The following is a 14,872-nucleotide window of genomic DNA, read 5'->3' on the forward strand; positions in this document are numbered from 1 at the left end:
AAGTGACTTAAGGATAATTAAATGCGATGTTTAATGAGGTCTTCTAAAAACTCCGGTGAAGAGAACTGCTTGGTCGGTTTTGTCAAATATTAGATATATAAAGGGATGGTTACACTTGAATTGCGCCGGTTCTAAAGGTCTGCTAGATCTGAACGTGAATAGCACCGTGGCCGCGGCAGCTCTCGTTCCTTCCTCGCTTACTTCGATTCTCGCCTTGTGCAATGCACCACCTAATGATACGTTTTTGCTCTTAGTTAAAGTCGAATAATCGGCGGCTTCGTCAAACACATTACCAACTCCTATTTTACTTAAAATCTGAAAAAAATAAGGTATTTTTAAGAAATCTACGCAAAAGGCTACTTTTTCTGGACAAACAATTGTTATAAATAGAAATGCTAATGTTTGGCATTTTCCCTTTATTTTTATGTTTACATTTTTTGTACATTTTATCGCTTTTATTGTTATTATACATGTTATAGATTCAATTAACAGAAAAAGTGAATGCCCTTTTCTAAATATTTTTAGGTATTCGGTATCAGAACATACGTGATAAAGCTTTCTACTATAAGTACAGGGTGTTATTATTCCAAACAGTAATATCTGAGGTAAAAATTAGTTTTAATAGCTGCTGAGATCAAAAATACTTATAAAAATGCAGTAGGTAATCAAAATATTTTACAAAGTGTTCGATATTTCGTAATTTAGGCACTTAGGCAGGTCGACGAAATATACCGGTGAAGAGTATCGTGTTCATTTTTTTATTGTACAAAAAGAATATAAAGGGCCTGTTGCATTTAAATTCGACGACGTCTTCCGTCTCGTCTCCCATAATTCGGTAGGAGAATAAGGCTGTGGCCGCTGCGGCCTTCGCACCATGCTCATCAATTTCGATTTTTGCTTTGTGCACGCCGGCCCCAACGGACAAGTCCCTTCTTCCAGATAACACAGAAAAGTCCGCGTCTTCATGGAACAAGTTGCCGACACCAAGAAACTGAAGGACCTGGGTGTTAAGGTGAAACAATACTGTATTAGTTCCAGCCACCAAAACTACTTGGCATTAAAGCTATTGTACATATACAAAGTGCTTTGAAAAAGCTTTTTATATCTCGCAACTACAATTCTATTAACCATTCTTTTCTATTTCATTATTAGGTTGAATTTAAAGTATCAAGGGGTTAAACGTTATTTATTTATAGTAAAAACTATAGCCAACGTTTTGCCCGCGTTGTTCGGCTTTCTCAAGGCTAGTTTTATTAATTAATAATATAGATGAACTTGCTACTAAACGGTATATTATCAGTCTTACACAAAATAATTACTTGTTGTATCTAAAGGTGTATGTTTGGAGCGCGGCGCTGCGCGGGTGCGAAACATCGACAGTGAGAGCGGCAGGAAAGAAAAGGTTAAAAGCGTTCGAAATGTGGTGTTACAGGCGAACGATGAGGATACCGTGGATAGAGAAGGTTAGAAATGAAGAGATATTAGAAAGAGTAAGAGAACAGAGGACTGTATTGAAGTCAATAAGAAATAGGAGAGATAGGTTAGTAGGACACCTCCTCAGGCATGAAAAGTCTAGTCAGAGACATATTAGAGGGAGAAACGGGAGTTAAGAGGGGTAGATGTAGACCTAGATTAGATTACTGTTCGCAAATAGTAGATATGGGTTGTTCTAGTTTTAGGGAAATGCGAAGATTAGTTCAGGATAGGAAAGAGTGAAGGTACGTGTTCAACCAGTCTTAGGACTGACGACCTTATGATGATGATGTATCTATAAGGGATAGTTACAGGTATATTAGAACTAAAATCAGGAGTCATGAGCAGTAGAGGTAGACCTAGATTAGATTACTGTTCGCAAATAGTTACGGGTTGTTTTAGTTTTAGGGAAATGCGAAGATTAGCTCAGAATATGAAGGAGTGGATATGCGTGTCCAACCAGTCTTAGGACTGACGACCTTATGATGATGATAATGTACATATCTATAAATATAACAGTATAAATAGTTAACTTGAGAAAGTCCAACAACGTGGGCGAAAGGTTAGATATAGCTTTTAAATAAATAAATAATTAACTTTTAACGCCTTGGTGCTTTGATTTGGAACCGAAGAATGAAACAATATTTTTCCTAGCTCTGGAAAGATTCGTCTTAATCTTTGATATAGAAACACACCAAATACTTTATAATACATATTAGATATATTTCTACGTCACAATTATTTATTTAGTTTGGTGGGCAATTCGTGATTCGCATCTACCAGCTGCAAGTGTGCAAATCAAATCGATCTTCCTGTCTATAATTTTGATTCAGAAATCAAATCGAACTACGATACATGCAGCAAATCCGAGTAATAAAGAGTAGTACGTACCTAAGTTCTTGAAAAAATATCGTATCTGTAATTATCACGTGTGGTACTAATAGAAAAATTAGAAATAAAATAACAACTTATTGTTGTACAACCCACTACTATAATTTAATTACATGCTGTTTACAATGCAGTTTTCACCTTCTGTTAATTCGAAGCAATACGTGATTTTTTTGTTAATAATAATTGTGATTCTCTGTTGCATTGTCTTTTGTGATTGAATTGAAAGTGTTCGATTCGGGTGACTTCTACATATTATCTACATGTGTGTGCAAGCAGTCACTTAATTTTGCTTTTCGTTTAGCATTAATTAAGAATTACCATGCAATTAACGTTTCTGAAACAATAGCACGAACCCAGACGTATTACGACCAGAATTAATTTATAATAAATGCACATATTCATTAATAAGCATAGGGATGAAACATTTTCAAATCTATTCTTATTTTCTTTGCAGAAGCGATGCAAAACAGGGGATCAGAATTTAGGTATTGCTTTTGCCCCTGTGTTATCTTTTTTCTATATTTACACAATATGCAAACAAAAATAATCGTTACAATAATTTTATTGGGCTATATAATATGGCATACACAAAGAATAATTTATTACGTACTTACAATTGTAATTTGTTAATGATACAAAAGATATGGGTTGTTAAAAATTCCAAAAAATAAAACGGAGCCCATTTCTTTATTGTAAATAAAAAATATGAAAGCTCGGTTGCACTTGAATTCCACCGATCCGTCGGTGTCAACGGCTATCCTGTCGGTCAGGATGCTCGTGGCCGCGGCAGCTCTCGATCCGTGTTCATCTACATCTAATCTGGCTTTGTGAATCCCCGTACCAATGTTCACATCCTTGTCAACCGTTAAGCCGGTAAAATCGGCATCGTCTTGAAACACATCACCGATACCAATTACTTCTAGTACCTAAACACCATTTTAATTTCAATCATTTTCCATTTTTTTTTTTGCTTCGGAAGGCACCACACTGTTTCACTTTGTCACGAAATCGTTTATAGTGGTCTCTTATATGACCACTATGTCCGTTTAATTAGACACATACTATACGCGTATGTTTCATTTTATAGAGTAGATGCAAATTATAGCTGCGAAACCCTTTCAATTTCTCTAATCGTATATCAAGTTTGTAAACTCTAAAACAGTTTCTGAGTTTAAATTTTTATAATGTTTAATTTTATTTCAAAATATTGTTAAATGACTAACGGTTAAACGTTTTGCATCTCGCAAACTAATACAATTGAGCAATTTTATGGAAAATTAAGTTCCCAGAATAGTTATAACGTAAGGGGTTTTTTGTATTTTAGAATTCCAAAGTTGAAATCTCAAAAACTGTACAATTCAGAATAATTTCGTAGCGAGTTTAGTTCCCTAGGGTAGTAGTTCCCTATGACCAAATATAACTAGGTCTGTCTTATCTTTGGGGATAATTATTTGCCTTGTTTTCTTATGGAATTGTAAAAAGAGACGTGTTAATATTCATAGAAGCATTACTTGGTTAGTTTGTAATGCATTTCTTTTCCGTGAGTGTTGTCGTCTATTACCGTAATCTTATAATTTTATCTGTTAAACCAGACCTTTGGATAGTTTGAATACCATCAAATATCCAGCTGGTTCACAAACTACCCAAGTAAGCATAATAACCGTAACAGATACATAAATTTATGTATACCGAAAAGGTATTACATTGAAGGTATTGCCAATTAAAATAAGCGATTCTTTAATATCCCAAAGCCTGTAAACGTGAGGACAGCGAACAGTCCACTTTTTATGTTAGATTAATTATGAGAAAGTAATTTGCACCAAAGAAGTGTCCGTGACAAAGTGAATTAATGTGTAATAAGTTACATTATAAAGTAGGCAGTTAAAAATTCCATGAAAGTTAAGGTAAATGAATGTTATGATACAAGTTAAGAATAAAATCACTTAATAGCAACAATAGATACTTTATCGTGTCTTTGATAAAATAAATTAAAAATTTGCGAATTTATTTAATGTAATGCATAATGCAAGTTAATAATTTAATGCAAGTTAATAATTTAATGCAAGTAGTTACTAAGTTTAATGCATGTTAATAAGTTTAATGCAGGTTAATAAGTTAATCAGAACAACAAGCAGTTAGGGAAGGAAGTAATATAACTATACCCTTCACCAATTATGTATTAAAACAATGAACGTTAATTTATAACAAACACTACTTACCTTTTCACATTTAATATGCATATGTATGTACATAATATGTAATATATTTCGAAATAATTCCAAGATAAAATTTGATATACGAACTTTGTCACTGAATCATCTGATAAAACGGCTGTGTACTTGTTAAGTAGGCACCTATTGTGTTGTTTACATTTAAGTAATGAAATATTTTCTACGAAAATGAAAATTCAAACGAAATAACTAAAAGGCTACTACCACGAACACAAAACATTCAAAGGTTAACAAATAGAAATATAAATAAGTTAGTCAGACAATAAAAGCGATCAACGAAAATGCAATAATAATGCAATCACTTTTTTTGCCGTAATTGTTAATAAATATTTCTTTAAAATAACGATCCCAACAATCTATTAATGTTTACATTCTTCTATCATCTTTGGCTTTCAAAACATGCGAAAAAATAACTAGCATTCCACTTATCGATAGCTGTTACCATACACAATAGTAAATAAAAGTTTTGTACGTTACTTATTTAATACAGTCCTGTTATTATCTAATCCATGTATCAAATTCAAAAGTTATGTGTTATCAAAATTACAATATGTAAACCAATCAAAAGGAAAACTTATCTGCATCCGATATGCCATCAAAACAATCAAAAAAAGCTTTAGTACCACAAACAATTATCGTAAAAACATTTGATTGTATGACGATTAATTTAATCAATCGTTCTTTGATGGAAATTCATTATAAACACTCGTAATTTCCACAGTTTTATTAACAACTTGACATATGTTTCGCCACATAGTGGCTTCTTCAGATGTAACAAATTTTCTTTTAAACAGAACATAGCACAACATTATGTGAAGCTGTTGACAGAGCCCTAGCTTAGAACTTAGGCATGTGATGAGGTGGATGCAGCAGAATCAATTTTTCAGTATTTTAACTTGTAATATTCTTTTTGTCTAAAAAGTTTGTGAAAATGTTTGATATTTAATTCAAACGTTCTACAACCATTTTGAATTTATCTCGTAATAGAGAATGTTATAAATGAAGAGGTTTTAGAAAGAATAGGAAAACAGAGGACCATATGGAAGTCAACAAGAAATAAGCGAGATAGGTTGGTAGGACACCTTCTTAAGCAGTCTAGTCAGAGACATATTAGAGGCAAAAACAGGAGTAAAAAGTAGTAGAGGTAGACCTAGATTAGATTACTCTTCGCAAGGATGCGAGTTGTTCTAGTTTTGGGGAAATGCGAAGATTTGTTCAGGATAGGAAAGAGTGGAGGTGGGTCTCTAATCAATATTAAGACTGACGACCTTATGATGATGACGAAAGCCTTTTTGTAATCTTATTACAGCTCCTATATCTGCAGGCGTTTTTATACGAAATTATGAAAAAACATCCCCTCCTACGGCTAGGGCTCTGGCTGTTGAAATCACAAGTGTTTTAATTTTAATTTTAATCGTCGGTTTTTAAACTTTTTTTTTATCTTTATGCTTTTCTCACAATAATGGAGATGAAGTGATGCTGTTTTGATTCGCATCTAAAGAACGTTACATTCATCATCGGAGATGGAAGGGCCCCTAAAGAATCTCGCCACTCGTGTTACCGAAACGGTAGGAAGTAACTCGGCCTTCATGCCCGAATCAGAACAACATCAGTTCACCATGGTCGCAAAAGCTTTCTCTAATATAATGAAGATTATGAATATGTTTGTACATACCGGAGCCAGTTCGATGGTGTGTTCCAAACTGAATTTCGGCAAGGACACTTGCACTTGTCGAGGTGAAAGGGATCCATTCACAACTTCTTTGAAGTTGTCGATAGTCAACTTTTTCAGCACCGTATCGATGCCGTCTTCTTTGGCGAATGGGGGTAATAAAATGTACATGCTGATATCTTCACCCTCGTAGGGCAATTCGAGGATGTGAGCCATTAAGTTTTCAGAAACGTCTGTAATAATAATAATAAAATCAAAATCAAATTAAACTGCAGATGAGATCTTCGTCTTCGTCTTAATTACCATAGTTGAATGTGGCCTCAACATGCATCATGTCAACAATGGTTTGTTTGGAGGGTGAAATATAAAACACTTCAGGCTTAGTTTCTTCAGGATTGAATTTGTTTTCCCATTTTCCTTTGAAATAGGCCGCATTCACCAGCACCAAACTTGTTTTTTCGTCAATAGTGCCCGGCGGAAGTAGATTCTTGATCATATCATGGGTCTTTTCTTCCACCCAATGGTTTATAGAAGTCCTTGCGGCTTCGGGGTTTTCTTGGAAGTTGAACTGAATTAGTTCGCTTCCGAACAAAGAGAGGACGCAGGTTCTTAAGGGAATATCCTTGGCGACATATATTCTGTTCGCGTTGGTGAATTCGTAGGTGCCATTTTTAATTAGCCCGGTCCTGGTTGTATATTCGTCCAACTTGTAAGCGTTGAATATATCAGCTTTATCCTGTAATAATCCAGTATTTCTTAGAAATTTTCTATCGAAAGGTTATCAAGAAAATTGTTTATTTTCTTTTACTTATTATTACATAAAACGACTTGTTAATTCTTGGTACCGTAATAAGTAAAAAAGTTAATTTTGATTCTTATTTGAATTTCAAAAATACGTTTTTGTTGTTAGTAGCTATGCGTATCCATTACAGATGGATTTCTTTTACTTGGTGGCATTAATCTAACAGAAAAAGAAAAAGTGTAATTTAATTTCAACTGTGAAAGGCGTACGTTCTGACACTGACCTAAACAGTTTTTCGTATAAAACCTTAAGACTTTATCAATCTATTACCTGATAATCGATTACTTACACGCGTACTGTAATAAATTAATTTTTTACAAAATGTGAACATTACAAAACCATAATTTATTTGTAAAAAAATACATGTAGGTATTTATAAATAGTTTGAGGTTTATTTTTTGCGAATAATTTTTAGAAACTGATTTTAAGTGTATTAGCTAGGAACTTATTAAACCTATGCTATGCAATGGAGTAACAGACGTAAAGAATTGTTGTTGAAGCAACACCTACACTTCAAATGAAGAATATTAATTGGAAAATTCATCGCGTATTAGTCATTGTTTACAACAACAGTAGATTTATTTAGATTATGTTGTTTGGATCCCTGTATAATGATTTTTTTTGGGTTGCTCTGATGTTTTGGGAAAATTCTGAATTTCCAATTTTAATGTAAAGTTTCGAGACACAATTTAAATTGTTCGATAACCTTATTGGTTGACCTGACCGACTTATCAACTGAAAAACAATATTGATATCGTTTAAACTTTGCATTTGCATAAATAAATTAAGACTTATTACGTATAGGTATGTAAAACAAGTTAACGAATTAAAAGCAAATTACACATTTACCTGTGTCGGGCTCAGTTTGAGAGTCTTCTTCAGGTACATTTCGGTTTGGTTTGCTGATATAAAGTAGGTCATGAGTAGGGCATGGTATGTAGAATAAGGCGAAAAGAAAATGTTCTCGTGCGGGTTGAATTGGTTGATCGCTTGCAGTAAAGACAAGGAAAAACTTTGCTGCCCAGTGTAGAGTCCTAAATGTCCCGTAGGACTAGGAACCCTTTGGTCGTTTGCAGTAAGGCATTGCTGTTCGCTAGGCCGGACCGAAAACGTCACAAAAATAGCTGACAAAATCACCGGGATTGTCTTCATGATTCGTCTGCAATCGAAGAAGTAATCAGCGAATTGTCGATGATATCGAACTAAAGAAAGTCAATCGATTTAAAATCGCGTATAAACTGTAGTGTCATGAAGCCCGTAGTGGACTGGATTGTCGATTGTGGATGGCTATCGTTCATGTGTACGATTTTGCTTGTCTGAGAGAGAGAGAGAGTGTGCGTGTTTGTGTATGTGTGTGTGGGTTGGAGAAAGTAAGCAGACGGATGTAAATGTGTTTAAATAATAAAATACTTTCCCAAACGAGACGTCACTGTAGTAACAGTTCCTATGATCTATGTACGTGATACCAAAATGGACATTTAACTGTACATTACACAGTGTGTAAAAATGAACCTAAAGAAAGTTTGGTAATACTAATTAAATTATAATTTATCTATGCACAGGGCTCTAGTAAATATAATAAATGTCCATATATGACTCTAGTTTTACTAGAAAAAATTACTAATATTAATATTATGTGGATTTGAGCCCAGACGCAGTACAATCCCTTGACATCCCTATATTTGGTCACCCAAACTTCTTACACCGTAAAGAAGGTTTTCCTAAAAGAAAATGTTCTTGGGCGATGAAGTGTTTTGCTTCCACAACTGCATAAAACGTATTTCGAAATTGAACGAAGATATTACACCAAACGCATACTTATTATACAATGTGTGGATTGAAACAACTGAGGTAGAATGGATTTTTAATGAATGGCGAAATGGGAATCCGAAACTTGTACATGTAAAATGAAGTAGGAGTTTATTTATGTAGTATTGTAACATGGTAATTTGAGCATCTTTAATTTCTCTTTCGTTACATAATTTACTATAATAAATTAGAAATCGAATTTGCAAGGAAAACCTTGAACCTATAATATGTACTACTATAAAACATTTCATTCAAAAAGATTTCGCTTTTGACCTTTCTTACACTAAACAGGGTGGCCACTTTATTTTGTAATCAAAATTCCCTGACTCTTCCATGTTTTCCAGAGTTTCTTTTCTATTTTCCCTGATCATAAAATTGCTACATTAAAAATGTTTATTTGTTTAATTGTAAGAAAACAAGTAATCAGGCAGTTTGTAATAGTGAATGTCACTACTACGATTTCTCGAACAAAACTGTTCACAATATTTCGTAAAATATTTAAAACGTAAGAATTTTAAAGAGATGGGAGGAAAAGGCCTGGTTTCTAGACAAAATATGGGAAATCCTGCAGAATTATAGTCAGACATCATAAAAAGGCTCACAGTAATAAACTTTATGTCGTCTCGTCTGCAAAAAAATATTGTTTTGAATTGAATCTGTAATAATTCTCTAATTCTGGGAACATTTCCGTGACATTTCCTTGACATTCCCTGACTTTTCCCTGACACGTCCCTATTTTCTAGATTTTCTAGGAAGTGACCACCCTATAGAAGCTTTAATCTAAAGGAATAAATAGACTTATACTACTACGCGTTTTGCCTAGTTTTGAGTGTATGGTTACTGCCATCGCGATATAGTCTTCTTTACCATCATCATCATCCTTGGTACCAGGCCTGGTTAAGCACGTACTTTCATTCCCTGAGCCAATTTTTGCAGAACTGGAATATCCCACATCCCAAAACTATTTAAGAGCAGTAATCTAATCTTAGGTCCTTCTGCCACTGTTAGTTTCTAATCTGCTTCTAATTTGTTTATAAATCTAAATGATCCTTCATGTCTGTCCCCCCTTTTCCTTAATTGATTTCCACAGCACTCTCTGTTCTCATATTCTTCTTTCTAATATCTTCTCATTCTTAATCTTTTCTATCCACGGTACTTTCATCAATCATCCCCGTAATACAACACTACATCTAAATAAAACTTTATTATATTTTCTTGGTAACCACTAAGTAACTAACATTTGTGATACCAGGAAACTTTACATTCTGGGTGTTTTTTAATTGAAAATTTACAATATTTCTGAGTACCTATGATGAACAAGATATAATTTTCTGGTAAATAATTTGAAAAAATTTTGAAGATGTTAACACTTGCGCACCAATAGTTTTCGTTATAAACATTTTACTGATTATAATATTTAATGTAAAGATATAATGCTTATGTAGCATGTTTGCTATCTAGTATTACCCATGCATGTATGTAAATCAAGGTATGTAAATTTCCAAAAAATGCAAATTGGTGATTTTATGTTACCGAAACAATGAACTTACTACACCGTCATATGCAAAGGTCAGTCTGCTTATTGACCCAAATAAACAAAACCATTTGCAGAAGGGTGTTAATATTATAAACTAATTCTGTAATAGTTTCACTTCAGATATCAAATTAAGCTGCTGTAATTGAGATGATAGTTGTATTTCGAAATTTTGGCATCATCATCAACAATTTCGAAATACGTACAAATTCTTTTGTAACATACTCGTATGAATCTTAAAAGAACAAATTTGTTTATTTAATATTTCTTTATAGTTTAATTACATATTTTTTTACTAAAATTAGTTCACGATTTTCGTTGGATCAGACGAAAATTATCGTCAAGTGTGTAAGCAATTAATATTCAATTAAAAAAACATTTGGAAATGTCAGAGGGATTCCCGTATTGCTTACGCTTTCTAGTTTTTCAGAATACGAACATCAGGTATGTAAACACCTGAGTTGCTACATTATAATAAATTCTACACAGCCTTACCTCTGACTATAAAAATACCGTTAATTTTCCTATTTTCCTGGAAAAATGTCAAATGCTGCACTTTTGTTTAACTATTAAGGAACATTAAGCAGTACTAATCACAAAATTTCAAAGTTTCGATATTAAAAAGTCTTCTTTCTCTTTGAAATATCACTTGCACTCTTGGTATTATACCAAGTTGTTGCACAAACAGGTTTCAACGTTTAAGTGACCAGGTATTCTGATTCAACTTATATTTATTGTTAGTAATTCTGGTCAGGTAGCATCTAGTGAGCTGAACTGTTATAGAAGGTCAATTGTTTATTGACCATAAAACAAACGAGTAAGGTACGCTTACACATGTCTTTTTCTGTTAATTGTTGCTGCGTTACGGTCCTGCCCAAAATAAAAAAAAAGTTTTTACATAAAGTTCTTTAAAAAAAAATTAATTAGATAAAGAAAGAGAACCAAAGAAGTTCGATTATAGAGCGAAATTTTGAAATATTTTTGAATTGTTTAAAATATTATAAAAATTTTTAGACAATATGAATCTTTTGCAAAGAATCTACAACTTTTAAGTCGATGGTTAAACAAATAGTCATTTACTAAGGCTTTCGAGTGCTTTTTTTATGTACAGGAATTTCCAACAGTGATATTGGTATTAAAATACAATCTCCCACCCATTCTTGATTTGAAACGGACATAACGGGAAAATGGAAATTTTACATGCAAATAATAACAAGACTATTTTGCCTATGTCGTATGTGTACCGAAAAATGGCAGTGTGCTTTATTTGAATAGCAGTTCATACCTTTATACCTAGTTCTTTGAACTCAAATTCCTCTCCTACAATTGACTACCTAACGCTTTTGCATTTTTTTGTTAGTTAAATGACATTTACAATTACAAAAAATATATTTTTAAACATATTACCCATTAAATTTATTTAATTTGACAAGAGTTGCCAAAAATTTTAAGTTTTCCAATTTGCATATTTTTTCGTACTTTGTTGTTAAATTAAGTAATCAAGTAAATCAAGTAATCAAATGTGCGGTAACGAATTGTTTATAAAAAGTGCAAAAATTTGAAAATAAAGCATTAATCCTTAAAATATTCAGGTGTTAGGTACAATAGCTATGTTATGAAGATAAAGTGAAAGAAAAAAAAGGCAAACCAAATTCACTAATACTTTTTGTTTTATAAATTTGTTATTATAGATTCTTCGTGGGCTGACAATATTTATTGGCATTTGTAGCAAATACGAATGTAAAAAAAAGAGAAATAACCAATTATTTTGATTAAAAGTAGTAGTAAAAGTATTTAAAAATGAATTCAAAATATCAGATTGAATTAAGTAAATTGAAGGTCTATATGAAATTGTTTGAAATTAGGAATTTCCGTTAACATTGTGTGCTGTACTTATATGTGAATGCATACGTAACCAAAAAACCACTATATCAAAACGTAAATCGATAAATATCCGATAGTAATGGATGATTTAAGAAAACAAAAAAATAAATGAATAAAAGCCACTGAAAAATTCCCACTTGTTCTTTTTTGTTTCTCAATTAAACGGATTTACACATTAGATATAATACAGATTTTGTTACTTTAAAAAAAGCTAATAGCTGAAAGGCTAAAGTCAGTACAAAAATATTGCTAAAAATTAGTCTCATTTTGAAACTATATGTATTTTATCTATCTATATGGCACATTATTATTTGTTTTATCAAAAAACACACAAAATTCTACATAATACTTTAAGCATAGGTTGCGGTGCACACGTTTCTTATTCTATATTATAATATTAATGTACATTTATTTACATAAGGCACTCCAGGAATGGCACACGTAATTGTTACATACATATTTGTATGGTAGAGAATGCTAAAAAATAAAATAAACCAAATACACTACCCTAGAATCAAACGAAACTTATTTCTAATTTGTTACATTATTCAAAGAAATAGAAACACTTTTAATATAATCTATATTAGTTTAAATTAAATTTCAATTTTCTGTCACACAAAAGGAACTTTTGAATCTTTGATTTTCGTAATCCTAATCGTCTTCCTACTTATACTTTTAGAAATACAACGTTTATTCAGAAATCCACAAAAAGTTAATAAAGTGGAAAGAAACTAAATGAAAATATTTTGTTACAATATATTTCATTGGGTTAAACCTCAAAATGTATGCAACGTAAAACTTTTCTTAAAGGAAAAAGAATCACTCTACTGCAGGCCTTCCTAAACTATGGGTTGCGACCCCAGATGGGGTCGCGTAGCAAAGTTCTGGGATCGCGAGAAATTTTAATATCAAATATTTAAATATACGAATTTATAACATCTGGATGTGTATTTGTTTTTTGTAATTGAGATGATAGTTGTATTTCGAAATTTTGGCATCATCATCAACAATTTCGAAATACGTACAAATTCTTTTGTAACATACTCGTATGAATCTTAAAAGAACAAATTTGTTTATTTAATATTTCTTTATAGTTTAATTACATATTTTTTTACTAAAATTAGTTCACGATTTTCGTTGGATCAGACGAAAATTATCGTCAAGTGTGTAAGCAATTAATATTCAATTAAAAAAACATTTGGAAATGTCAGAGGGATTCCCGTATTGCTTACGCTTTCTAGTTTTTCAGAATACGAACATCAGGTATGTAAACACCTGAGTTGCTACATTATAATAAATTCTACACAGCCTTACCTCTGACTATAAAAATACCGTTAATTTTCCTATTTTCCTGGAAAAATGTCAAATGCTGCACTTTTGTTTAACTATTAAGGAACATTAAGCAGTACTAATCACAAAATTTCAAAGTTTCGATATTAAAAAGTCTTCTTTCTCTTTGAAATATCACTTGCACTCTTGGTATTATACCAAGTTGTTGCACAAACAGGTTTCAACGTTTAAGTGACCAGGTATTCTGATTCAACTTATATTTATTGTTAGTAATTCTGGTCAGGTAGCATCTAGTGAGCTGAACTGTTATAGAAGGTCAATTGTTTATTGACCATAAAACAAACGAGTAAGGTACGCTTACACATGTCTTTTTCTGTTAATTGTTGCTGCGTTACGGTCCTGCCCAAAATAAAAAAAAAGTTTTTACATAAAGTTCTTTAAAAAAAAATTAATTAGATAAAGAAAGAGAACCAAAGAAGTTCGATTATAGAGCGAAATTTTGAAATATTTTTGAATTGTTTAAAATATTATAAAAATTTTTAGACAATATGAATCTTTTGCAAAGAATCTACAACTTTTAAGTCGATGGTTAAACAAATAGTCATTTACTAAGGCTTTCGAGTGCTTTTTTTATGTACAGGAATTTCCAACAGTGATATTGGTATTAAAATACAATCTCCCACCCATTCTTGATTTGAAACGGACATAACGGGAAAATGGAAATTTTACATGCAAATAATAACAAGACTATTTTGCCTATGTCGTATGTGTACCGAAAAATGGCAGTGTGCTTTATTTGAATAGCAGTTCATACCTTTATACCTAGTTCTTTGAACTCAAATTCCTCTCCTACAATTGACTACCTAACGCTTTTGCATTTTTTTGTTAGTTAAATGACATTTACAATTACAAAAAATATATTTTTAAACATATTACCCATTAAATTTATTTAATTTGACAAGAGTTGCCAAAAATTTTAAGTTTTCCAATTTGCATATTTTTTCGTACTTTGTTGTTAAATTAAGTAATCAAGTAAATCAAGTAATCAAATGTGCGGTAACGAATTGTTTATAAAAAGTGCAAAAATTTGAAAATAAAGCATTAATCCTTAAAATATTCAGGTGTTAGGTACAATAGCTATGTTATGAAGATAAAGTGAAAGAAAAAAAAGGCAAACCAAATTCACTAATACTTTTTGTTTTATAAATTTGTTATTATAGATTCTTCGTGGGCTGACAATATTTATTGGCATTTGTAGCAAATACGAATGTAAAAAAAAGAGAAAT

At 32.0% G+C, this 14,872-nt stretch overlaps 1 protein-coding gene across 4 annotated transcripts; it reads right to left on the bottom strand.

Moving 5' to 3' along the window:
• Nucleotides 1–13: 13 nt before the first annotated feature.
• On the bottom strand, nt 14–13,817 carry LOC108740674 (serine protease inhibitor 88Ea). 4 transcript variants are annotated; one of them, XM_025974029.1, is made up of 5 exons: nt 13,611–13,817; nt 7,919–8,228; nt 6,571–7,003; nt 6,271–6,500; nt 2,911–3,290 (listed from the first exon to the last, which is right to left on the bottom strand). In XM_025974029.1, the coding sequence occupies exons 2-5, from the start codon at nt 8,219–8,221 to the stop codon at nt 2,991–2,993; spliced, it is 1,266 nt and encodes a 421-aa protein (XP_025829814.1). In that variant the 5' UTR covers nt 8,222–8,228; nt 13,611–13,817; the 3' UTR covers nt 2,911–2,990. The 4 variants fall into 4 exon arrangements, with proteins under 4 accessions (XP_018330581.1, XP_018330580.1, XP_025829814.1 ...); XM_018475077.2 differs by lacking the exon at nt 13,611–13,817 and adding an exon at nt 10,908–11,114; XM_018475079.1 differs by lacking the exons at nt 2,911–3,290; nt 13,611–13,817 and adding an exon at nt 14–315 and having other exon boundaries at nt 7,919–8,360.
• Between the last annotated feature and the right edge of the window lie 1,055 nt (nt 13,818–14,872).

Source organism: Agrilus planipennis, unplaced genomic scaffold, assembly GCF_000699045.2.
Source record: "Agrilus planipennis isolate EAB-ADULT unplaced genomic scaffold, Apla_2.0 scaffold177, whole genome shotgun sequence".
In the NCBI taxonomy this organism is placed as follows: domain Eukaryota; kingdom Metazoa; phylum Arthropoda; class Insecta; order Coleoptera; family Buprestidae; genus Agrilus; species Agrilus planipennis.